General features: G+C 43.6%; 1 protein-coding gene and 1 long non-coding RNA gene across 2 annotated transcripts in view; one reads left to right on the top strand and one right to left on the bottom strand.

Moving 5' to 3' along the window:
• Positions 1 to 4,225, bottom strand: part of LOC106146775 — a 5,842-nt gene extending 1,617 nt beyond the window's left edge. The window contains exons 1-2 of the long non-coding RNA XR_001231337.1: positions 4,137 to 4,225; positions 3,667 to 3,746 (exon numbers count right to left, since the gene is read on the bottom strand). This is a non-coding gene — a long non-coding RNA (uncharacterized LOC106146775). The remainder of the gene's footprint in view (positions 1 to 3,666; positions 3,747 to 4,136) is intronic.
• A 92-nt stretch (positions 4,226 to 4,317) lies between these two features.
• On the top strand, positions 4,318 to 24,883 carry LOC106146769 (zinc finger protein 266-like). Its single transcript, XM_013505079.1, is given in 8 exon segments — positions 4,318 to 4,695; positions 17,818 to 17,968; positions 18,520 to 18,609; positions 19,625 to 19,751; positions 20,524 to 20,604; positions 21,412 to 21,494; positions 22,798 to 23,821; positions 23,824 to 24,883. Coding segments are annotated over 6 exon segments (1,626 nt in total). The 5' UTR covers positions 4,318 to 4,695; positions 17,818 to 17,968; positions 18,520 to 18,579; the 3' UTR covers positions 24,105 to 24,883.
• Positions 24,884 to 27,038: the final 2,155 nt, after the last annotated feature.

Below are 27,038 nucleotides of genomic sequence, written 5' to 3'. Positions count from 1 at the left end.
TTAGTTTGAAATTTTTTTTTAGTTTATCATAATCAATTGACTTATGAGCTGCCTTTCTTAAGCACTCAGGCAGGTCATCATATAATTTCAGTTTTGCCTGGCCACAGAATTTCTATGATTGTCAGTCAGGTTAAAGTCTCATTGTGGTATAACCTTTGGGATGGCTAAAGTCCCTTCTCTTCAATTGGGTTGAATTCATTATTCCTGAGTATATGCCTGAGTTAGGATTTAGTTTGTTTTTGATCTTTAGAGAGGGTGGAGGTAAGGATGATATTAATGTCATCTCATGTGAGTGTATTGGAACTTCTGGCTGTAAGTGACAGGATGAGAGAGAAAGGCACCAAGGCAGTGACTGATCTGGGAAAGGTCAGTGAGAGAAAAGGGTAAATGGATTTGAATGATGCCCTAGGCACCCATCACCTCAGGAAGAGGAAAGTGGGTGGCAGGGAGGCCAAGGGGGTACAGAAGTGCAGACCTACAAGTGGGGAGGAGAGTGAAGTGGGAGGTGAGGGGATGGCTGTTGGGGCTGGGGTGCAATGGGAGGAGGGCGAGGTTGGTGGGGAAGTGGGGGAAGTTAGGGTGGAGGGGTCAGTGGTGGAGGACTCATAGTGGGGGGTGGCGATGGCACCAAGGGGAGGGCAGACAGGGAGCAGAGAGCGGGGAGTTGGGGAAGCATGAAAAGCACCTGGACATATGGAACCTTGGACTATTTCTCCATGAGTCAGCAATTGTCTAAATCTCACAGAATGGAGGGATAAACGTGACATTAAATGGCCATTTGGATTTACTGTCCAGCTTTTAGACTGGCCAGGCCAAATGACAAAAGAATGTGATTTGTTCTGTTTCAGGTAGGGGTAGAAATAGAGCGGCCTGAGATTATGTAGGGAGTGGGTGGAGGAAGGAAGATTGCCCAGGAGGGTAAGTCAAGATCAACCAGATGGGGGAAGTGAAGAAAAGGAAAGGACGTCTCTGATCTTTTTCCTGATGACAGATGGAGTGGACAGACAACCAAGCCTGACATCTCCAAAACTAGGTTTCTCCAAAACAGGGACTCCAGAGATGAGTATGACCAGTACAGGATTTAAATAACACCACTCAGAAGCTGATCTCAGGTTATCCCAAAATCACAATGTGGGGGAAGGGGGGAAAGAAGAGAAAGATGAACAGTAAAGGAAAAGAGGGAGACTTACCTAACCTGAAGGGAAGTGGAGGAGCAGAGTCTTGGCAAGGGGACGTCTGAGGGCTGAATGTCAGTGGGGGCCTCAGTTAGCTGGGGGTGCAGAAACCCCCAGCTGGGGAGATGGGACTCTCCTGGGAGAAGGTCTGGCTTCCTGCATCTCAGCATGAGATACTGGAGTAAACTGAGGTGTGACTGGAACCACCAAGTCAGGCAAAGTTGAGCCTGGGTGCAGGCAGCCAATGGAGATAAGGTCACTGGCCCTGAGGGAGCAGTCAGGCAGGGGCAGGGGAAGGTTTTGTAGGGTGTTTGGATGAGGGAGGGGTATGGTAGGGAGGAGTGGAAAATTTTCAGTGTGGGTATGGGGTGTGCGAGTCTTGCTGACATCCATGCATTGCAGGTGTGGCTGCCTAGGGCAGCTGCTTGTTCACCTCCTTTTGCAAGCTCTGGCTCCCTGTTATCTCTGTGTTTCTGCAGCTGCGGTCAGTGGCTCTGCTCAGCGTTTTTTCTTCTCTGTCCAGTTGTGGGTCTGATGCGAGCCACTGGCATCTTTTTTTCTCTTTTTTCCTTTTTAAATAACTGGCCTTATGAGCTAAGCCTCTGATTTTAAAGAGCATATGGATTTTAAGAACAGGAGAAAGGAACCTTTTGTTTCTTCCTGCACAAAAGAAAAACTGTATTATCCCTTTAAGAATCATGCAGTCTTTGCCAGTGCAAAACCTTTCGGGGGTGCAGAGCTATAACCAGAGGACCTTGGCCTCTGTCCTGGCAAATGCAGATACATAAAGCGGTGCCCAATGGCACCTGCACAATCCCCCACAGGCAGTCCTGGAGGCCTGTTCCAGCAGATTGTGGTCATTTTATGGTGGTTCTGCACAAAAAAAGAGGGGCCTGCAAAGCTGGCCCAGGGGAACACCTGGCCTAGTGCCCATGATTGGGTGACCATGCCTTGCCCACCTCCTCATGGCCCAGATTACCTGGTTGAGTGGTGGACATGACAAACAATACTGGATAGGCCAAAGCCATCCATGCACAGCTAGGCCAAGGGCTTCATCTATTTAAAGGCCAAAGGCACCAAGGGACTGTAGGCCCTGTCAGGCCCACACTGAGCCTGTGGGGCAACAGGCTCAACAGCACCTCTGCTGAGTGGATGTTTGGGCAGCTGGCGCTGTGCTCACCCAGGGTACCACAAAGGGCACAAGCTGGTGCAGCTGCTACACAGGACACTAGGGCTGAGTGTGGCCCCTCAGCCAGTGGCCCTGCCTACAGCTTACCAACATTGTTCCCCCTCAGCCCAAGAGCCTGCCGGAGGCTACAGGCACCTAGCTTTTGTGTTTCCCTGTTTAAATGCAGATAAAGACCTATGCCTGACCAGAACCATGTTTAACAACATTTAAAAGCTAACTGAAGTGACTGAACCTATAAAAGCAGAGCCATCCCCATTCTTAGTCCTTTTTCCATCCAAACAAATGCAAGAAATGTTTTTCCCATATGGTCTAAGAGTGCTTCAATGAAGTAGTTAAAGGAACTCTGCTTGGAAAAGTTCCACCATCACCTCATGGGAATTAAAGGACTAGACAAGTCCAAGAGCTGACTCAGCCTCCTTGCCCCTAGGAGTTAATGGGTCCCAATAGGAAGACAAATGCCCTCAGGGGGCTTTCTTCCCTGCTTGTGCTCTTGCTACTGGTGTCCCAGCCTTAGGTCTGGAAGGAGATGTCTATCCAAGCTGAGCGTAAGTCTCACAAGAGGCATCTTGTGGACTTTGGGTCCCCTCCTGCTTTGTGGGATGCCTTAAGAAATTCAGGCCTAAAAAAAAAAAAAAAAAGAAATTCAGGCCTAGCTGTCTCCTTGTCCCTATAGGTCCCAAGAAAGCAGGTGAAAAATCTATTGGAACTTGTCAACACACGGATTCTACCAACTTCACCACTGGGCCAGATCTTGACAAATGGGACAGGTTTGATGCTGACAGCTGTAAACAAGAACAGTGTATCTAGTGTTGCACTATGGTCTGGGTTCAATATGAATTGCGAGGTGGCAAAAGATGAGTTTGGGATGGTACTTTAAACTATGGGACTATTTTCCAGTTAGTGTTTCTGCTTGGAACAGAAATGGTGGAGTAAAAGGCCTTATGTGTAGGCTTTCATGACTTTATTCAAGGAAATGTTTAAGAACTGTGACACGTGCAGCGAGCCTCTAAGAAGAGGTACCTGGATGAAGGTATACTGGATGACTTTATTCTGAGACCCCCCCATTTGTCCCTTGGGGGGATGTGGGTCTCTCCACCTGCCTGATGACACTGGGAGATATCTTCCAACTCCTTACAACGCCCAGGCCAATAAATCAGATAGATCCCCTCTGCTAGCTGCTTTTACCATAGGAAAAAAAGATGTACTAGAAAGTCTGTTAATTATGATAAAGTGAATGGCATCACAGAGGGTGCAGAGGAAAACCCAGCTGTATTTTATAACCAACCGAGATAAATCTCCAACCTGGCCCGACTCCCCAGCCTACTTGCCAGGAGAAGCACTACTCTCTTCAGGGAATTCATCTCAGCTCTGGAGGCAGTCATCTGCAAACACAGGCAAGAGGATAAGCTAGAATAAGGAATTTTGCTGGCCCTGGAGACACCCAAAAAATTTACAACGGATACTTCAAGGACTTTGCCCACTGGCATATAAGGCTGCCAGAAAACCTTAATCACAGATGTTCGTTAAATCTTCCTCCTGACCTCTCTGCATCCTTACAGAAGGGGCACATTTCTCTTTGTGCGGGGCAGACTGCTTTGCCGCTCTCTACCTACCTGCACCCACGTAAACACACGCCAAGTTGCTTTCACAAACGCCTGTCCTTTAGTCTTCCGCCCAGCGTTTCCGTAGACAGCCCTGCCTATTGGCTTCCACGACCCAGGAAATCAGGTGGGCGGGGCCCCACTGCAAATGACCCCACGCCTGGCTCCTACCTCAGCATTGGCCTCCAGCCCTGTATCTGCGCCCAGCCCCGGCTGTGACTCCGTCCCCGGCCCATCTACACCAAAACGGAGAAAGCCGGAATTTCTGTGCCTAAAAGCCATTCAAAGTGCCAGTCAGAGCCTGGCGGCCCTGCTCTTCCGGCCCGGGTTCGGGAGCGGAAGTGACATCACCGCTACCTGCTGGCTTCTCTGGAGCTGGCCGCGCACCGTTAAGTCCGTTTTTCCTTAGTTGTGGATGTGTAAGGCAGTTTTGGTGAGGCCGGGCGAGGTGGAGGAATTGGTAAAAGGGGTGTTGAGAAGGCGTAGGGCACAGGCTTCCGACCAGGCGTGCGCTCTCTCAGGGGATCCGAGAGGCCGCTCAGCCATCATCCCTACGGGTCCTGCCAGGAGCCAGTTTCCGTCGCGGAGCTCTGTTTGGAAAGGGTCCTTGCGTTTTCAAAAGGCTCCGTACAGTAGGTGAACTTTTTCCCTGAGGAAAGGAATTCTCCTCCAGTCAAGTTCCCTGGACTCCAGCGCTGTGTCCTCCGGCTTCACGGACCTGGCGGTTTCGGTGCGTCCTGGTGAGCACTGGGAGAAAGCTGGCTTGAGAGCTGTTCTTTCTGCTGTTGGAGACAGGGTCGCCTACTGTAGCCTCAGACTTGCAGCTATTCTCCTGCATCAGCCTCTCGAGTGCTGAGATGACCGGCGTAGGCCACCACGCCCGGCTCTTCCTCCTGTTTTTACAAACAAACGTTTCATTACAGAAATTGGTTTTCACTTTGCGCATGAGGTATTTGTTTTTCAATCAGGTAGAAAGATACAATACTCGTGTAGGGCGTGCATGTTTTGTTTGTGACTATAAACGTGTAGACGGGCGTTGTGGGGTGCAGCTCCATGGTGAGCCCATGCGTAGCATGCATGAGCCCCGAGTTCCAACCCAGCACCAGAACACAAAGCAAACAACAAGAAGTGTATGAACCCCGAGTCATTCTACTAAATAACAAGAATACCCAGCCATTTTCTTCCTTTGACCTTGTTGCAGATTCCAAACGGCCCTCTAGGAAGGAAGGCATTTTTTTGTAGTGATACTTTAACACTTGAATTTATCATTTACTGTCTCGCAGAAAAATACATTGTCTGGCTAATTATTTGATAGAAAGTAAGTTGGAGAGCCTGGTGTAGTGGTGCATGCCAGTGACCTGAGCGCAGGGGAGGCTGAAGCAGGGGAGCGTTGTTTCCAAGGCAACCTGGGGTAAGGAAGGAGTTTAAGGCCAGACTGGACTACAGAGCAAGACTGCCTTAAGAGAAGAAAAAGTCCAGGGTGGTGGCCCAGGACTGTAACCCCAGTGCTCTGGAGGCTGAAGCAGGAGGAACACCAGTTTGAGGCCAGCCTGGGATATGTAGTGAGTTCAAGGTCAGGATGAACTACATAGTGAGAGCCTGTCTCAAAAAAGAAAATAAAACTAAACAAAATGAAAAAAGAAAAAAAAAGGAATTTGGAAATTTTCTGCATGACTCTTGAGCTTTAAATGCTTGGTAGTGCATCTTCTATGAAGACATTGCCCTGTTAAAACCACAGTGGTATTATTTGAATCAAGAAAATGAACAATTATTAATATGCAGCCTATGTGAGAAAGTAAAATTCCACACATTTTCCCAAAATATGGTTCTGGTTGTTTTTTGAATAAGACACTGTATGCTCATATTTTTGCTTGTGTTTTTGTTTGTTTGTTTTTCTTTTTGAGATAGAATCTTGCTAGGTAGTCAGGCTGCCCTTGAACTCACTTTGTAGTCCAGGCTGGCCTTGAACTTGTAGGGATCCTCCTGCCTCCCTCTTCTGAGTGCTGGGATGCAGCACCTGTAGGTCTGCATCACCATACCCAGTTTGCATGTTCATGTTTTTTTTTTTTTTTCTTTTCGGTACCAGGAATCAAACTCACATCCTTGTGCTTGCCAGGCAGGCGCTGTGCCGCTAAGCTAAATCCCCAGTCCCCCACATATTTGTGTTTTATCTATTGCCATTGGTTATGTCTTTTAGTCTCTTTGAACCCATTCCACTCATTATTGTTTCTCTCTTTTTTATTTTTTATTTTTTTTTATTTAAAGACGGGAGAAACACAACCACAACTTAAAGGGGAAGAGGTTTATTCCTCATTATTATTATTCCTTATTATTATTATTCATTATTATTCCTCATTATTATTCCTTATTATTTACTCATGGCGTCAGGAGTTTCAGTCCATGGCTGGGTCAAATGCTGCCATGGTATGGAGGGAGGACATGGAGGGAGGGGGACTGCTCAGGTGGCCAGGAAGCAGAGAGCAAAGCGGGGAACTGGGGAGGGAGACTTGCCATTATAGGTCCTGCCTCAATGAGCTGCCTCTGCCAGACCCTATGTCCCAATAGTACCTTGACTTACGCATTCAGCAGTGGATGAATCCACTGTGAGCATAGCACCCCTATGATCCAACCACCTTACAAAACTGCCTCTGAACACATGAAACTTGGGGTACATTCTAGATGTAGACCCCAACAATGAGTGACTAGGAAGGGGCCACGAGGGGCTGTTTTTTACACTGAAACCCTGGTGGAACCATAGCATAAGGGACATTTGAGCTATAGTAGTGATACCTGCAACTGCTAAAGGAATAAGAGGTGTTCTGTCTTTGTGTTATGGCCCCGATGTATTTGTGGAGATCTGTGATTTTATAGTTTGGATATTTGCCAGAAAGGAGCTTGCCACAGGATTTTTCTTTTTGTTTGTTTTTTTGTGATGCTGAGGGTGAAACCCAGGACTTTGCATGTGCTATGCAAGACCTGTAGCAATGAAGTGCACTGCAGCCCCAGAGCTTTATTATTTTGATCCAGGGTCTTGCTAATTTGCCCAGGATGGTCTTGAACTTGTCTCAGCCTCCTGGGTGGCTAGGATTACAGGCATGTGCCATTGTGTGTGGCTAATTTTTTTGTTCTGTTTAACCTTTGGCAAGGAGGAAGATTGGCATGGAGTAGCATTGGTTCAGGGCTCTTAAAATGGGGACAAAAGGCCTTGGCAAACCAGAATTTGGACACATTAATGGTTGACCTTTTGAGCTGTTAGCACAGACCCTGCTAGTAATCTGTCTCTTGCAGTTTATGAAAACAGCCACTATTCCCTAAAAACTCACCTTACATTTTCAAGGCTGCTTGATTTTTTTTTTTTTTTTTTTTTTGGTATTGTTTTATGAAGTAGGGTTTCTCATGTAGTTCAGGCTGATCTTGAAGCTCACTGTGTAGCCCAGGCTGGCTTCGAGTTCACACTGATCCTCCTGCCTCAGCATACCAAGTGCTGGGATTACAGATTTGCACTACTACTATGCCCAGAACAACTTTTATTGTATTTATTTATTTATTTTTCATTTTAAAGCAAAAGAAAATAAAAACAATGATACAGAATTTCAAAACAAGATAATTAACAATGGTTAATATAATGCATATTGTTATCTTCATAGTAATTGCTCAGATTACAGGTTATAGGCATGCAAGATTGCTCAAACAATATAAGTACAAACTGTTCCCTTCAATGAACTAAAAGAAATTAATAGTATAAGTCTTAGCTATCTTTTGTGTGTGTGTGTATATATATAGATACTTTTTTTTTCTTTTCCCTTTTTTCTTTTCTCCTTTTCCCCATGCCAGTTGTCTTTCTTTTTGGGCAGTTTCTTTCCCTTTTACAGTATCTATTGTAGATTTTGGATCTTGTTTACTTTTTCAGTTTCTTACACTAGGGAGACAATACAATGTTTACACATGTGAATCTGATTTATTTCACTTATGAGCATGGCCTCTAGTTGCATCCATTTACCTATAAAAGCCTCGAGTTTATCCTTCTTTACAGCCAAGTAGTACTCCATTGTATTAAAATGCCACATCTTTTTTATCATCCCTTGGTTGATGGGCATTTGGGTTGTTTCCAATATTTAGCTATTACAAATTGTGCTGCTATAAACATGGGTGCACATATATCACTATAGTATGATTTTTTAATTCTTCTGGGAAAATACCCAGAAAGGGAATAGCTGTGTCAAATGAGACCTCTAATCCTAGTTTTTTGAAAAATCTCTACTCTGACTTCCAGAGTGGTTGTACCAGTCTGCACCAATAGTGGACAAGGGTTCTTTTTTTCTTGCACAGCTCCTCCAGCATTTGTTATTGGTTGATTTCTTGATGATAGCCATTCTTTCTTGGGTGAAATGGGATCCCAGTGTTGTTTTAATTTGCATTTCTTGAGTGACCAATGATGTTGAACATTTTTTTCATATATTTATTTGCTGTTTGTATTTCTTTATCTGAGAGGTATATATTCATCAAAGATGCCCATTTTTAGATTGGGTCTTTGAATTCTGGGGGACTGATTATTTTCAATTCTTTATATGTTCTATATAGAAATCTTTTGTCTGAGGAACAGTTGGCCAAAATTTTTTCCCAATCCATGTGTTTTTTTTTTTCACCATGTTGGTGATTTCTTTTGATGTGTCCAGCATAAATTTTAAATGCCCACTTATAGGTATTAATTATACTGACACTGTTCTACAAGTTTTACCATTGACAATGTTATGGATTATGTGTAGATGTCCCCCCAAAGCCTCATGCAGTCATAGGTGGGGCCTTTAAGAGGTGTCTGGATCTAGAGTTTGTGATGCTAGGATGGATCCATGGTGTGATGCAGGGATTAAGGCTACCTTGGCTGTGAATTCTATCTGCCCTAAGGGCAGGTAGCCTTTATAGAATACAAGGGACAGGAAGAGAGCTGCTGTTTTCACTGCTTGTTGCTTGCCGCTTTGCTACTTTGCTGTTTTGCAGCCTTCTGCTCACCATGAGGTATTTGTCCGCTGCAGTGCCTGCCTGCCATGTAACCCTGCCTTGGGGCCAGCCAACCATGGACTGAAACATCTAGAAACTGTGAGGTAAATAAACCTTTCCTTATTAAATTTTGGTTGTTGGGTATTTAATCTCAGGAATGTGATAAATAACTAAGACAACTTATCTCTAGAACTTTGATGTTCCTAAACTGAAACTCTGTACCATAAAACACCTACTCCCCAATCCTCAGGGCCCCAGCCCCTGACAAACATCCATATATCTTGTGTGCTAATCTCATTCCTATGGATACCTCATAAATGGAAGTCACAGTATTTGACTTCTTTAGCAAGTATAAGGCCTCCATGGTACATCCAGGATGTAGCACATGCCAGACTTTCCCTTCCTTTTAAGGCTATTATTCCATTATATGGATGTTCCATCATTTTGGGTTGTTTCTACTTCTTTTTCTTCCCCAACACAGTGGGTTAAAGAAAAGGAAGCTGGACTCTAGGATCCTCTGTTGAATTCATTTTAATTTGCCCAAGCTATGGAGCTAAGGGCAGGAGATACTTCCTAGCAATGGAATTCAAACTTATTGTGTCAGTTTTACTTTTTTCTCTTAAAACACACATACAACTCAGGTTGCATTTGCAAACACTGCTGATAAAATGGATTTCCCCCCCAGTACTGGAGATTGAACTCAGGGAGTGCTGAGCTGTATCCCCACCACTTTTTAAAAGTTATGAAACAAGGTCTCAGTAAATTGTCCAGGCTGCCTTCAAAACTGTGATCCTTCTACCTCAGCCTACTGAGTAGCTGGGATTACAGTTGAGCACCACCACAGCTGGCTTCAAAGTCTTAGTTTAAATTTATTATCTATTTGTTAAAATATTTATGCCTAATATGGAACACTTCAAGGCAATGCATATTATACCAAGGGAAATTTAAGCAAGGCCACTGTTAAAGTATATCCATTCTTCCTCCATCCTAAATGTAGTTACTTTCCTAAGATTTTAGGGGAAGGCAGGAGTTGTGATGCACACCTGTCATCTTAGCACTCTGGGAGGCTGAGGCAGGAGGACTGTAAATGTGAACCCAGTCTAGTCAGTTTAGTGGCCTAGTGAGACCTTGTCTCAAAATTAAAGAAAAAGGGGGTTGCTGCTCAAAATGTAGCTTGGTGTAGCAGGCCTCGTTCAATCCTTAGGACTGCTAAAAAAAATCTTGGGGCCATGAGGCTGGAAGTATGGCTCAGTAGTAGAGCATTTGCCCAGCATGTATAAGGCCCTGGTTTCCATTCATGGCATTTTTTAGTTTGTTTAGGGCACAGTGTTTAAATTTAGTGGAATGCATAGAAAGACTATACTTTGAGGCCCAGATTGACCAAGGCCACAGTTTTATTAATTGGTGAATTTTATTTATTTGTAAGTTTCAATTTCAATTTTTTGGTTTTGCTTATATAGTTCCCATGGCCTTGAACTCCCTATGTAGCCCAGGCTGGCCTTGAACTCATAAAGATCCTCCTGCCTCAGCCTCCTGAGTGCTGGGATTACAGGCATGCACCACCATGTCTGGGGATTGGGCCATTTTATTTTAGTTTTGTATTCTTTAAAATATTTTTTGGTACCTACCGGGAAATGACCTCACAACCTTGGGCTTGCCAGGAATTGGTGCATTTTAAATGTCAATTTAAAATCTCATTTACCCTTCAGTTTTTCCCCCTTGCTCTGTCTGTCTTCAGCCATAAAATAATCTGGAGCTATAGCGCAGGAAGTGCGCGCTAGACCTGGCATTTTCTCCGTACTTCAAACTGAAAGTTCTTTTTCTATCCTGCTTGGGGTTGTGGCTACTTAAACCCAGCCTTTCTCCCCACCCTCTTTGTGTCTTTGGGTTTCTTGATGGTGGTTCTTTTTCTTTGTCTCTGGCTGACAAGAAGAAAAGTTGGAGGGGTTGGAGCCCTGTGTCTCTGGGGTGCCCAGAATTTAGGATAATCTGTCCCTTTGCCCCACCTCCTTTTTTTTAGATAAAATCTTTACAGTGGTTGTACATCTGCATGGTGAGATTTTCCCCCTCTGTCTTCAAATGTTCACGGGAAGCTGCTGTTGTTCCCAGATGGCCCCCATGTTGAGCGTTTGTCCCTGATTGGTCCCACTGCCCTGGAGGCTTAATCCCAGTGGACAGCACGGGCCTCATTCAGCCAGGCTCATGCACTCTAGTTGGGAGCTGTAGGCTGGGCATCACTGATCTCTGCATTGCTTTATAGACTACATATCAGCACTTCAAGGAGACCCGTTTACATTGCTTAAAGCCAGTTGAGGGCATAAAGAAGTACCCTAACAGGCTCTGTACGTATCAATACACAGAAGTAGGGCCACATTTAGCCAAAATGGGGACAAATTCTCTTCTTCCAAGGAGACCTGTCCTGGTGGTCCTCCACAGGCATTGCCTTCATCGATCAGGGTATAGAGCTGTGGGGACATGCCACAGGGGCTGCGGACTCCAGGCACTCCGCGTGAAGGAGGCACCTTCTTGTCGTGCTGGGGGACTCTGGCGACCTCCTCAAAAATGGTTTGCCCAACTCACGGGCTGTTACAATGCCAGTCTCCCTCTCAGTGCCACAGCATCTGCCTGTCAGTTATAGGTCAGTCAGCCCTGGAGGACACAGCCATCTCACACTGACCATGGTTCCCTTGGGGAGCGACAGCTGCTTCGGTTGCTGTCTCAGGGAGGCTGGCAGTGCGTGGGCTCAGGAGCCTGAAGACTGTGCAGGAACCACCAGGTTGGGGACAGGGAGTTTTGGCAGCACCTGCAAGGGCCACAGACAGGTCAACCAGCAGGAAATGTTCCTGATGGTCTGGCCTCTTGGAGGGCCTGGGGGAAGCCAAGAGCAGTCTAAATGTATTTTGTCATGTTGATCATGGGTGTGACCACACACCCTGCCCACTCCTGGACACCACTCGTATTTTATTCTATTTTGGTCCCTCTCCAGAGAGCGCCTGTGAATTCCAGCCCTACTCAGTCATGGAGGAGAGTTCCTTTTTGGTGTGTTGGCCAGGGGAGACCCAGGGGAGACAACACCATAAACACATGAAAGAACAGAGACATTTTTTGTATTTACTATCTTAATCAGGTCCCTCATTGCAGGGACAAAAATCCTGCAAATGCAGAGTGGGAGAGGTTTATTTTGGCTGAATCTAGAGTTTGTGATTCGTTCATTGTCTAGTGCTGGGATTATGGGTGTGAGTGCTACACCTGCCCTGGGGCGGGTAGCCTGCATATAGTATGGGAGGGGTAAAGAGTCTTCTCTCTTTCTCCTCTCGTTTTGCTCTTGCTGTTTTTGCTGTTCTCTGCCACCATGAACTGTTGCCCTCTGCCATGTGCCACTCTGCCTTGGAGCCAGCTGAGTAAGGACTGAAACCTCCACAAACTCTGAACTAAATAAACCTTTCCTTCCTTAATTTTGGGTGTCAGATATTTTGCCCCAGCAAATAGAAAAAAGAAACCAAGATGCCTACTCCGACCTTTACTTCCATTTTTTGATTACCATCTCTTTGGTTACCCTGGGCCATTTCTTTAATTGTTACCAAGTTGGGTCAGCCCCCATGGTTGTCTGTTGGCTATGGTGCAGTCTCCGAGGCATCACTGCCATAGGCCTGAGCATCAGCTTTTTAAAGGTGTATTCAACTCCTTCTCCAGATCCAGGTCCATGATACAGCCAGACAGCATGCTCTGGTACCTAGATAGGCCATTCAGCATTTTCTGGAAAGACACAAGCATACCCTCAGCCTCATACGAGTACTGTGCTGGGTCCCTTCCATTGTTCAGTATGAAGATCTTTCCTAAAGACCCTTTCTAGCTTCTTTTCCTTACCTGATTGAATTGTCTGCTGCTGTAGTTCCATCCCTAGTAGGATTTAAATGTTAATAGTATATAATGCCAAGTGAAGTCTATTATGAGATGTGAATTTTGTAGGAAAGGAGTCCTCTTTGTGTTTTTGTAGTTGAATTTTGAGCATACAGTGAGCATGTTTAACAATTCTTTGACCTTAGGGTTATAAGGAATTCCTGTGGTAAGGGAAATGTGAAAGGTTGTACAAAATGTTTGGAAGGCAGCACTCATATAAGCTAGGCCATTGTCAGTTTTAAGTGCCCACAGGCAGTCAAGGGTACCAAAAGCATCCAGGGAATAAACAGTGACATGTTTAGCTGCTTCACCAGTGCAGGTGGAAGGAAAAATAAATCCTAAGAAAGTGTCCACTGAAACCTAGACCCAACATAGAGAGCTGAACTCAGGAATGCGAGTGACATCCATTTGCCAGAGGTGATTAGGATGTAACCCTTGGGGATTAATTCTCATATTGAGTGAGGGAAGATGCATTACACATGAGGAACATTGTTTAACAATTTAAAGCCTTTCCTGGGTTAAAAGGAACTGTTTGCACAAGGCAGAAGTGTTTTGATGGAAGATGGTGTAGGAGGCAGGAGCCTGTTGAACGGTATCTGAGGGAGCAAGAGTGACAGTAGCCAGCAGTCTGTCTATTGCAGCATTTCCCTCAGTGAGAGGCCCTGGTAAGTGCGATTAAGAATGTAAATGACTGATAAAACAGGGGACATGGCCTGACCAAATGACAGTTTAGAGAGTGTGAAATAAGTAAAAAAGATCTTAGCCTGTGCGAATAGTGGCTATTTCAATGTGATGCACCATACTGCAAACAGAAGCACTCTCTGAAAAAGGTTGATGGGAGTGGATAAATGATCTTGCAAGACCCATAGAACAGCCTGCAACTCATTCTTTTGTGCAGAAGAAAAACCTATATCCTGTATTTAGGAAGAGGAGGCCATAATATAACCTCCCCTGCCCTAGAAGGACCCATATGGGAACAGAGCTTATTTTTGAAAGGAGGACAAAGGTATGAGGGAAGCATATTGAATTAATTTGTCTGGAGAATAATGACAATCAGTAACACCAGAGAAGTTAGCCAATGCAGATTGCCAAGAGGAAAATAATTGCCACAGCCATTGTTGAACAGTTTGAATCATAACTTCGATCTCTGCTGTATAATTAGCGTCAGTGCAGATTGCCAAGAGGAAAAAAATTGCCACAGCCATTGTTGAACAGTTTGAATCATAACTTTGATCTCCCCTGTATAATTAGCATCAGTGACACTGGAGACCTTTGGAAGTGAGACTGCTGTGGCCTAGCAGGAGTCCTACTGTTCCTTGGGTCAAAGATCCATAGACTCCAGTAGGAATGGCTTAGGATCCCATTTCAGAAGTTAGGACAAATCTGGAGGAGAGGCTGGGGTCTAAGCCTCTGCTGTCTTTTGTTGCTTGCCAGAGGTCAGAAACGTGGGGTCCAGGATAGGATTGAAGGGGGTAGGGAACTTGCCCCCACTGTTTGGTGGGGCCCAGGGCCAGCCCTGCTGGAAATTTCTTAGAATAGGTTGGCCCTCCACATCAGTCTTGGATTTACAATTTTTAGCCCAATGATATCCTCATCTACTTTTTGGACAGATACTATAAGGTTTTGTTGAAAGGACAGATAGTGGCTGTGCTGCCCCTACAGGTGCAACAGAGCAATTTCGAGCAAAATGTCCCCCGCCTCCATGGCTGAAACAAGTGACCTTGTTCTTTCCCTTTCCTTTAGGCTGTGGATGAATACTCTGAGTGATAGCTGCTGTCAAAGCAGCCTCGGAACATTGGAGGGGCCAATGTCTGTGCATATTCAAATCTTTTCAGACAGCATAAATCATTTTTTTGTGGGCTCATAAAGCCTCTTTACACCACTTATTTGTATTTTCAAAGGCCAGTTGTTGAACAGTTAACTTGCCAGCCTCTGTATTGTTGATAATTCTCCCACTAGCCTGCAATAAGCATTCTGCAAAATCCTGAAAAGTTTCATCAGGACCTTGGTGAAGGAGGTCAGATCAAGGGATATCTCACCCTTTGAAGGAAGTTCCCTCTAACTCCTTGTGGCAGCTATTTAAATTGTTCATATGCTTGTGATTCAAAAGTAACTTGATTGTAGCAGCAAAGGTATCTTCTCCAGTTAACATGTCTTTTGTAATGGACATGTTATGAGTGGCATTGCAAGTGGCCTGATCCACACACAACTCAAAAAAATTTCCCTTCCACAATAAATAATCCCTAGACTTAGACATGCTTTAGCTATTCCTTTCCATTCATTTGGGGCCGTAATCTGTTGTTCTATGAACTCTATAAAACTCAAGGTAAAAGGGGCTGTGGGACCATAGGTAACAGTTGCTTGTTTTAGTTTTTTTAAGGTCTTAAACGGTACAGCTTAATGAAGAAGTATAACTTGTCCCAGATTATTGGGATCTTGGGCCTCAACAACAGGGTAGGCCTGTTGAAAACCCTCCAGGGATTTTCCCGCTCCCTGGTTTCTTTTACCACCAATTGCAAGGAAGAGAGAAAGGATGACTCTAACCTGTGAAGAGTGCAAATCTCAGCCTATGATGCAGCAAAATTTTTCTGAACTGAGAAAGTGGAAGTAGCAACTTGTGGCACAGTTAATGTTACTGGTTTTACTTTGGGCAGCCGTGAAATGTAAGTTGCAGTGAAATGCTCCTCTTGTGGGGAAAGGTCTTTACCTTGCACAGCTCTTTCCTTATCTGACTGAGAAAAGCTAGAGGGTTCAAGCTCTTTTGGGGGTTGGTGGCTGTTGCTCCACTATCCTTTTTCTGCTTGGGGCTTAGTTTTAAGATAATGCTCTGAGCCAAACCCACTGTGGTCATCTCAATAGGCATACAATCATCAAGACACTCCCTGGTTAAGGTCCACAAAGGAAAGGTAAGTATGGGATGACACTCAGGCCCCTCAGCAGTATACCAGGCACACAATTGTTGCCCTACATACCTCCATATCTGAGAGTTCACTGTTCCTTGTTCCAGGAACCAGAGACATATCTCTTACACAAAGATGAGGAATTCTGTCAGTTGAGAAATCTTTACATCTGAACCTTTTGTTTTCAATAACACAACAAACATTTCTATACATAGCTGTTGTTCCTGAGAACCTGTTTGCCCCATGTTTTACACCTGATGATAGGCTCAGTGTTGATGATATCGATGGGACCAGTGGTGATGATATCAGTACACTTGTAGGATCAACATTGTTAATATTGATGGCATCAACATTGATTCTATCAACATACCTCTCTCCTTTTTGTGTGCACAAGTAGAGGTATTCTCTCATCTGCTATATGATGAATTTTCCTGTACCCCAGGTCCCTGTTCAGGTGTCAAAATGCTGCATCCAGCGCAGCTCTTGAAAAACTCCCAGAGGGTGGGGAGAACCACGAAGAAGACAAGATTAGAAATGCAGAAAGCTGAGGTCAGGTGGAGCCCTCTCTCTTAGTTGGAGAAAAGAGTCACCCAAGAGGCTCTGGTTTATACACTTGGCAGGCTGATGTCAGTTGAAACTCCTTTGCCTAACAACTTGTTCACCTGGCTGGCTTCAGGCAACCTGTGTTCTTGGGGCTGGCCTTGCTCTAGCCCTGCACATGATTGATCTTCACCTTTAGCCACTCCCCACATTTGGCAATTTGGCATCAATCAGACCAGTAGATTAATACGTCTCATGACTTTTGCCTTTGGCTTGGTTGTATGTGCTGTGTACTTACTCTCCCTAGACCTATGTCACCTTAGTGTCTTTTGTGCCATCTCTGTTTAATGACAGATAGCTCTTGGAATCTGTTGTCAAACTTACAGCTTGGTGGGTCACTACCCAGTTCATGGCAGGAGGCTCAGGCCACCTGGTACTTAGTGTCCCATGGACTGTTGTTAGTCTGTTTTTTTTTTGTTTTTGTTTTTTTTTAGTAAAGGTCTCACTGTTACTGTGTCATAGCTTCAGTAATACACATGCCTAGTGAGTATTATGTTGCATAATTCAGGTCTAAAGTGACTTCTGGTCACATTGAGAAGTATAGATTGACTATTCCCTTTCTGAAAATCTGAAATCCAAAAGGCTCTGAGGTTGAATTTTATTTTATTTTTTTTTAGACAGGAAGTCTTGCTATGTAGTTTAGGCTGTCACTGAGTTCACTATGTAGCCTAGGCTGCCCTTGAACTCAAGCTGATTCTGTCTCTGCCTACCAAGTGCTGGGATTACAGGCATGTGTCACCAAGCCTGGCTGGCCAAAGCTTTTTGAATGCATGGCTGAACCAGGTAAAGTTTATGCAAATATTTCAGAGCCTGAAAATCTCTGAAAGCAGAGGCACTTTTTTTTTTTTTTTGCATGCACAAAGCATTTCAGATAAACAATCCTTTATAAATCAACCGTTGTAGTCCAAGTACTGGATAAGGGATATTGGTTCTGTAACAACCCCTGCAGTAGATCAGATAGTAACAACAAATGTAACTGTGTTGAAGTGCTCATTCATCATCTGCTAACTAGGTAAAATTGGGCTGATTACGAGTGATTTCTGAAACTAGGCTTTTCCAATACCCATTAGGCATAATGACATTTCTTATAAAGGATCGTTACAATGATTAAGGGGCTGTAATTCATGTATCTTGCAGCCAGGTGGCTCAGAACTACTGATGGTATATGTATGGCTGTCCCATCAAACAACATGGGACAGTCCCATTGGGTGGTACAGGCGGCCTGATGGGTCAGTCATGCATGTACCACCAGTGGTTCAACCCATGGGAACATGTTAAGTGAGCTTGTGTCCATAAAGCTCCTAGTGCAATTCTGGACATTTTCTAATTCTCAGTAAATGGCATTGATGTTTCTAATATGACTGTCAGATTGTTTTAGTGGTTGTCACATATATCATGTATATTGATGTTGGGTTCTTTTAATTGATTGTGTTGATTGATGCTGATGTGGACAGGCCTCAACCTTGAATGAAGAGGAATGGGGACTGCCACTTCCGTGGAGCTTCAGAAGCTGTCCTGAAGTGACCTGGGGTCAGGAAAGGCTTGTTCAAATGCACAGCGCCATCAGCCTCACAGGGAGAGTGGTAGCCATTGTTTGCTCCCATGGTGAGTCCATCATGATCTTTCAGAGACTCTGCTTTAGCTCCTCCCTAAGCACAGTATGGAGTCTAGAGCTGCTGGGTTATTTAGTATGTGCAGAAGTGAGCCTCCCGTGGGTGTTTTGGGTGGCATCTAACATAGTTTCATGAGCTTCCATGGACAGATGGGCATATTTACCCAGGGCTTAACTTTCCTTATGGGTCATGAAACTGTGATCTTCTTCCTGGTGGTCAGCATGGCACGCAGTCTCCTCTTTTGGGCTCTGTGTGAGGGAGCTGCTGTGGCATCTCATGAGAGTAAAGTGTATTTTTGGAAGTTTTCTTGAGTGTGCACGGATGTATGGGGATTTGTTTTTTGTTGCATTTTTGTTGTGCTGGATGGTGCTGGAGATTGAAACCAGAGCCGCCTCTAAGCTGGGCAGACACTGTTTTACTAGGCTGTGTCTGCAGCCCAATATGTATGGGGATTTTGAAGTAGGATGGAATAACTTCCAGGCATGTGAAAATAGGAAGTATGGATAACTCTGGGTTCTCATGTCTTCTTTCTTTTCCATAAAGTCTTTTTTTTAGAGTGACCCAGTCTACCTTCATGAAGAAAAGACAAAGTCTGAAAAGAAGATGACTGACTGGCTTTCAAATTGTTACCAGGTACGCTCCAATAGATCTACACAGTCATAAACTTGCATCCACCAGAGGGACATACTTCCTTCTATTCAGGATCATTTTCATGACATCTATCTATCTATCTATCTATCTATCTACCTATTATCTGTCTATCTTCTGTCTGTTTATGAAAGAGATGGGGTCTTACTATCTGTTACGATTTTCTTTGAGAGAGGGTTTTGGTATGCAGTTCACACTGACATTGAATTCACTGTGTAGCCTAGGCCTTGAACTCATTGTGATCTTCCTGCCTCAGCCTCCAAGTGCTGTGATTAGAGACATGTGCTACCACATCCAGCATTTCTCTGTCTCCATCTACCAATTCCCTTATATTTTAAAGCTACAAGGTCTTGCTGTTTTATTCCGGCTGGTCTTGTATTCCTGGCCTCAAGCTTTCTTCCTACCTTTGCCGCCTGAGTAGCTAGGACTACAGGAGTGCCCCACCACACCTGGATTTTCAGACCTTCTCCCTTCTTAAAGCTTCACTCCAGGACTGAGTCCCTTATTGAATTTCTGCAGGGAGGGGCGCCACTTACACTGGTGGATGACTACACTGAACATCTTCGCAGTATTTCACGTTTACTAACCAGTCTTCCCTCGTGGAGCCAACTGCACGTTTCTGACATTGCTGAACATCCCATCAGGTGGTGAGGGATGTGACAGTGTCTTTTGGCTCAAGAATTTATTCATTCCTCACATTTAGCAGGCATCTGCAGTGTGCTCCATGTGTGCCGTCACAGGGGGAAATAGCATGAACATCTGGTCTGGTGGTACTGTGATAAGATCATGTGTAAGAAGAGCCGTTAATGCCATGTGACCAGAGGAGATCCACTGTGAATGAGTGTGGACAGAGGGATGTGTCCCTTGGACCACTGAACCCTGGAGTAGACAGTGGGGCACCTCAGAGCTCTAGACAACCATTGGTGTTACTTTCTTATTCTCCCGTGAACATGAGTGGACGTGTTACTTGGCTCAAACCAGCCTGTGTGTGATGATACAGGAGTCAGTGATCTTTGAGGATGTGGCTGTGGACTTCACCCTGGAGGAGTGGACTTCACTGGACCCAACTCAGAGAAAGCTGTACAGTGATGTGATGCTGGAGAACTTCCACAACCTGACCTGTGTGGGTAAGACCGCCATGTGGGCTTGTAGCCTCTTAGGTAACAGATATGCTGAGTGCTTACAGTGGTGCAGAGTCAGTGATATCAGCTGTGGATATGGGGAGAAATAACAGAGATATAGCCCCTGCCACGAGAGGCTTTACTCTACACTCACGGTTCTCAGAATGTTTGAAATGAGGAACATCGCATCCCTATCACTGTTTGACATGTACATTCTCAGTCTCCATCTTTAGCATACTGATTGGGCCATGGCATCTGTGTTATGTAAGGTCTCCAGGGTAAGGTTTCATAATCACAGGTGTACAGGCTGGGGGTATGGCTCTGAGGGAGAGCGCTTTCCTAGTGGGGCAAGAACTTGGGTTCCATAACACACATACAAAGAAATTCACAAGGACAGTCATTTCTTCCATGAAAATGAAGATTTCTGTTTTATATATTTTGTTTTTTATTCAGGTAAAAGTCTTAGTATTTTGTAAACGTGAACATAAGCCTGGATTTGGGTTTCAGACGAGATTGGGCGGGTTCAGGGTGGTATAGCCGTAGACTGGATTTGGGTTTCAGTGGTCAGAGATACCAATATTTTTGGGGCAAGTGAGAGAGGATATTTGCATGTTTTGTAAAATTATTTCATTTTATCTCTTATCTATTCTATTATCTAATAGCAATAGAATAGATAATAGAATTCTATTATCTAATATTATCTATTCTATTATCTCCTGAAACTGGGGAAGGCCCATCATTTCTTCTACTCTGTGAATGTGTCTTTCTCCACCTATAGGATGTGAGCTCCTGAAACCCAGCCTCATCTCTTGGTTGGAACAAGAAGAGTTAAGGACAGGGGAGGGAGGAGCTCTCCAAGGTGAGTGCTCCTGGAGAAGGACTCTGCACAGCAAGTTCACTGTTTATAATGAGGAAACTTTTAATCTCAGAAGCTTTATGTCATTTTCCTCAGAAGTTAGGAATCCTCAACCTCTGTGTGCTTTTACTTTTTATCTCCTCAATCTATATTGTAATCTCACAATATATATCATTGTGTTCCTTCTTTAGGCTCATTGTTTAGATGTATGCCTCTTGTTCTGCATTTTCATTTGTTTCTATGGTAATGTCCTTTGTCTTTACCACCAGTTTTAATTTTCTTTCTTTCTTTGTTTTTTTTTGTCTTTTTGAGACAGGGTCTCGCTATGAAGTTCAGGTTGGCCTTGAGTTCACTTTGTAGCCCAGGCTGGCCTCAAACTCGCAGTGATCCTCCTGCCTCAGCCTCCCAAGTGCTGGGATTACAGGCGTGTACCACCATGCCCTGCTAGTTTTAATTTTCATACACTCTATTTTTTATAAATCATCTAATATTTTTGGACCCTGTGACCTTTTCTTTGCTGCTGCTTCTTTTCTTTTTTGGTTTTTGAAATAAGGTCTTGCTATAAAGTTCAGGCTAGCCTTGGATTCACTATGTAGCCTAGGCTAGCCTTGAACTCATGGCAATCCTCTTGCTTCAGCCTCCCAAGTGCTGGTAGTAGAGGTGTTTGTCACCATAACTATCTTATTGCTGCTTTTTTCTAAAACCTTGTTTAATTTGTAAACAGAAATGCTCCATATAATTTTTACCTCCTTCTTCTACTGCCATGTCTGTCTCTAGAACCCTTACATTTCTTGTTATCTTTGACTGCAGAACGGAAAGTGGGACTTCAAACTGAAGGGTCAGCATTTCAGCAGGATTTTCTGAGGGGACAAACCTCTGGGGAGATATTCATGGTAAGGCTCACTTCCTTCCCTTCCCTTCCCTTCCCTACCTTTCCCTTCCCATCCCTTCCCTTCTCTCTCTGTCTCTCCCTCTCTCTCTTTCTTTGTTTCATTTATTTATTTCTGTTTTTTATTTGAGACAGGGTCTTACTCTGTTATTCAGGTTGGTCTTGAACTCACTATGTAGCAAAGGCTGGCTTGGAACTCATGGTGATCCTCTTGCCTCAGCCTCCTGAGTGCTGTGATTAAAAGTGTGTGTCACAATGCCCAGGTACCAGGACATTTACTTTCACGTTCAGAAAAGATATGGGATTCTGTTAAAGAAAATGAGAACAGGTGGAAACATTTGAGAGATGTTGCCTTGACCTAAGGGGGAGAGAAAGTATTATCTTTGCAGGGAAGCCTGGAGTATGGAAATTTTGAAAAGCCCCTTAACAAAGCTTTAAGCTTGTTGCTTCTGAGTACCCACAGATACATATTCTCAGATGTCCAACTAGGTAGTTTTAAAAAGATTTTTTTGAAACCCAAAAAAATCTTTTAAATTCAAAGTAGTTGGCAGAGCTCTTAGCAAAACCTTCTATCATTGTACCTTGAAGCAGTTAACAAATCACATGTGATAACTTGTGCCTGATTTCTTTACTTTTCTTTGCTGCCGTGATAAAATATCTCACACCCACAAGTTAAGGGAGAAAGGGTTTATTTAGCTCACAGTTTTCAAGAGGTTTTAATTTATAGTTGCCTGGCCCCAAGGCAAAGTGACATGGCAGAAGGGAATCACAAAGGAGAAACCGTTGATCGCAAGCAGAAGGTTGCGAAGTAGTGAAGTAGCAGCAGCCTGCCTCTCCCTTTTATTCCTTCCAGGCTACCTGCTTTGGGGTGGTGCCTGTCACTCCCAGGGTGGGTCTTCCCATTATCCACACCCAGAATTCTGCTAAACCAATCACTGGGATAATGTAGTAATCACATACCCTTAATCTCAGTGTCACACCCTTATTCCCAGCATCATATATCCCAGATCAAGCCACTTCTATAAAGTCTCACCTATCACCACATCTCTTTATAAGCAGTAACAATTCCAGTAGTCCTATTTACCTAGGAGGCTCAGAAAGGAGGATTGCCTGAGTCCAGGAGTTTGCAGCCAGTCTGGACAATATAGCAAGACTCAAAGTATAAATCAACTGAACAGGAGCTGTATATATGTAATACAAATGGTCACATTGAGATAATCATAATAATGTTTCTGTCTTTGGCTGCATGGACTCTTTCAATGAATCTATAAAATCTTTTATGCAGCATTCATTTTTTTTGTCAACAGGCCGGAGACCACAGTGGCACAGAACTCTGTGAATGTAAGCCTTGTGAAGATTTAATCAGTGGGCACCAGTGCCTTAGGTCACATACAGCAACTCAAAATAAAGGGAGCACTTCTGAGTGTGATAAGTATGGAATAGACATCCTTTCTCTGCACAAGGAAATCTCTTCTGGAGAGAAACTTTCTATGTCAAATCAGTGTGAGCCAACCTTCAGCGAGCCTCCAACTGTCCTTTACCCAGGAGGGTGCACTCAGGACCAACCCTTTGAAGGCAGTGACTGTGGGGAAGCATTTGTTGATCAATCAGACCTTCAGACTGACAGTGGAATACACAGTGGAAACAAACTCCATGAAGTGAAGGAACATGGGATAAATTTTCTTCACTCAAACAACCTTGCTATACTGATGCAAACTCACGATGTAGAAAAACCCTACAAGGATAAGGAATGTGGAAAGGGCTTCATGTATTCTGCCTACCTTAATATTCACATGGGAGCCCATAATGGAGGCAACCCCTATGAATGTAAGGAATGTGGGATTGTCTTTACAACATCATCTGAATTCAATGAACATGTGAAAAATCACACACTGGAGAAGCCCTTAGACTGTAAGTTGTGTGGGAAATCCTTCAGAAACTCCTCGTGCCTTCATGATCACTTTGGAATTCACAGTGGGATAAAACCCTTCAAATGCAAGGATTGTGGGAAAGCCTTCATTCAGAACGCAGAGCTCACGAAGCATGTCCGCATCCACACTGGAGAGAGACCCTATGAGTGTAAAGAGTGTGGGAAAGCCTTTGCCAGATCCTCCCGCCTTAAGGAACACATGAGAACTCACACCGGAGAGAAGCCTTTTCAGTGTGTTAAATGTGGGAAAGCATTTGCTATTTCCTCAAATCTTAGTAAACATCTAAGGATTCACACTGGAGAAAAGCCTTTTAAGTGCAAGGCATGTGGGAAAGCCTTTACGCATTCTTCCGGTCTCAATCATCACATGCAGACTCACAGTGCCAAAAAACCTTGCACATCTGGAATGTGGGAAAGTTTCCCACATGTGTTACCTATCACATGCAAATCTACACTGGAGAAAAACCTTATGAATATAAACAATGTGCGAAATCCTTCAGGTTTCCCAATTTATTTCAGTTACATGAAAGAGCTCGCACTGGAGAGAAGCCCTATGAATGTAAAGAGTGTGGGGAAGCCCTCAGTTCTCTAAATTCCTTTCAGAATTATGAATGAAGGCATACTGAAGAGATGCTATCAATGCAGGAGTTGTGGGAACACTTAAAGTTGTCCTATTCACTTTGAAGACACAAATGAACTCTGGGGAGAAACCTACAAATGCAAGGCATTTAGGAACATCTTTATTCCTATCCAGGTTTTTACAAACATATAAGTGTTCATAGTGGAATTGATTCTATGTCAGTCAGGGATGTGAAAAAATTTTATTGTATTCTAAATACATTAAAAATCTTGCTGGAGGAAAGCCGTATGTATGTAGAGAATCTTGGGAATTACAAACCTTAATATGCATATGTGAAGTTACACTGAAGAGAAAGTTTCAGATTCAAACACTGTGGTTTCCCCTCCAGTTAATATTTTGAAGCCCTAACCCCTACTTCCTCACAGTGTAAGAGTACTTGGATTTCACACGTTATTAAAATGCGGCTAAAAAGAAATGATGCTGATAGAGTCAATCTTCAATACAACATCCTCAGTGTGCCTGTGAGAAAAGTGAATTGAAGTATGGTGTATTATGCCTCTAATCTCAGCATTTTGGGATGCTGAGGCAGATGCATCACAAGGTGAAGGCTAGCCTGGGAAATTTAGTAAGAATTTGTCTCAAAATTAAAAATAAAGGGTTGAGGATGTACTTTGGTAAAAAGGCCTTGTGTTAAATCCTCACTCCTGGGGGAAAAAAAGAAAATGCAAGGGAGGGGACACCCAGAGCAGACCCATGTGAAGATGCCAAAATGTGACTATTTGCAAACAAGGACAGAAGTCTGGAACAGAAATGAACCCTGCCCACAACTTAATATTGGGCTTTCAACAGAAGGGGAAGCCAATAAAATTATTTCTTAAAAGCCTTTTAGTCTATGTCATTTTATTGTGACTATCCTGAGTACCTAATATAGTAAAGACTGGGAAAAGCTTTAGATATTTCATGAGTCATGATATTTGTATATGAACCCAGTGTGCAGAGAAGCCTTAAGGTTATAGGGAATGTGGGAAAGCCTTCATTTAGTTTCAGTTGATTGGAAAAAGGAAGGAAGTCAACATAAAAGAGCAGCTCTGGGAATGGAATATATGTGAAAAGTTTTTCTGTTTTTATATCTTACAATTCACTTATACCTCATCTGGAAACAGACCTGGTGTGAAAATAACATGAAGAAAAGAAATTTTCTTTTTTATGAAAGTAAGGAATGTGAGTTTATATATAAAGTATAGCACTCAGTTTAGAATAGACATCCCCGCCCATTATATTTTTTTGGATTGGGTCTTTATAAACCTTGGTTGGTCTCAAACTCCTAGGCTCAAGGAATCCTCTTATTTCAGCCTCTCAATTGGTAGAATTTCAGGTGTGTACCTGGTTCTCAAATCTTACTTTACACTTCTAATATTACTGCAAATGTCCTGGGAACCAGGCATGGTGACTTTCAATCGCAGCACTCTGGTAGGCTTGGGCAGGAGGCTCACAAATTTGAGGCCATCCTGGGCAATAAGAAGCCTGCATTGCATACTGGCTTCTCTGGTCAGAGGGCCATCTTTCCTTGGGATCCGTTGGTGCACGGTGATGTCTGAGTACACAGCCCCCTGCGCCTGTCTGCTAATATCTTCCTAGTAGCATTGGCCTGTCTGCTAATATCTTCCCAGTAGCAGGCCGTTCTTACTTGTTTTATTGGTTGTGGTAGGACATGTGCTTACTATATACACAATGCTCTGGTTCAAGCCCCTAGACCTACCTGGCAATCCCCAGAGAAGTTGTTTAGTATTAGGTGTTTAAGTCATTGTTTAAATCTGGGGAGAAATGCCACATAAATTTTTTTTTTGTATGATGAATTCCTTGATGCAGCATCTAATTTATTACTAACTGAAAAATCTAACATTTTATTACCAGTTGATTGAAAATGTTTTAAACTTTCGAATGTATAAATGTAGTATTAGTAATAAAGTTCAGGCACTTTAAAGTGTTTCTATTTTTTTGGTTAGTTTTTTTAGCACTGCCAGTAAAACTGGTTTTGAACTCTCCCTGCCCCCACATCTCTGGTTCATCAAATAAAAGTATTAATAGACTGCGCTTTTTTGTAGTCTCACACGTTAGTATCCTACTAATGTGCTACACTCCATAAACCCCCTTTACTTCTTAGATATTGTGGTAAGGTCAGGTGCTGCGGTGCAAACCTACAATGCCAGCCTCTGGGAGGCTGAGACAGGTGTATCCCAAGTTTGAATTCAGCCTGAGCAACTTAGGGAGACTTTTTCTCAAAAAATATGGTAAAATAAATAGTACATAAAATTTGCCTTTTTAATAATTTTATTTTGTATTATTATTTTTTGAGAGTCTCACTATGCAGTTGAGGCAGACCTTAAACTCACTGTGTACCCAGAGTGGTGTCACACTCATGGGGATTTTCCTGCCTCAGCTTCCTCTGCTGGGACTAGGCATGCACTACTATACCCACCATAAATTTTAAATATTCACTTATAGGTATTAATTAGACTCATACTGTCTTGTAAATTTTACCATTATCAGTCTGTGGTACTTTAAAGTTCCCAAAATGAAACTCGGTACCATCAAACACTAACTCCGCAATCCTTTCAGCCCTTTACCCTGACAAACACCGTATATCTTGGGTGCTAATCTCACTATTATGGGTACCTCATAAGTTGAAGTCATTATTTGACTTCTTAAAGTATAATGTCTTAAAGTTTCATGCAGGATGTATTGCATGCCAGACTTTCCCTTCCTTTTAAGGCTATTAATCCATTATATGTATGTACCATTATTTAGGGTTATATGCATTTCTTTTCTTTCCCCTTTTTGCCAAACTCAGCTGTCTTTTATAACAAATTGATGTAAGACTCCAACCTAGCCTAATTCTCTCAGCCCCCAGCCTGCCAGCAGAAGCACTGCTCCCTGTAGGGAATTCCGCTCAGCACTGGAGGCAAGCATCTGCAAACACAGGAAAGGAGATAAGCTAGGACAAGGAATTTTGCACTCTGGAGGCACCAAAAAAATGT

Source organism: Chinchilla lanigera, unplaced genomic scaffold, assembly GCF_000276665.1.
Source record: "Chinchilla lanigera isolate Chin_1 unplaced genomic scaffold, ChiLan1.0 scaffold00094, whole genome shotgun sequence".
Taxonomy (NCBI): Eukaryota; Metazoa; Chordata; class Mammalia; order Rodentia; family Chinchillidae; genus Chinchilla; species Chinchilla lanigera.
Note: the sequence above shows the minus strand (reverse complement) of the source record. Positions and strands in the feature narration are given on the sequence as shown.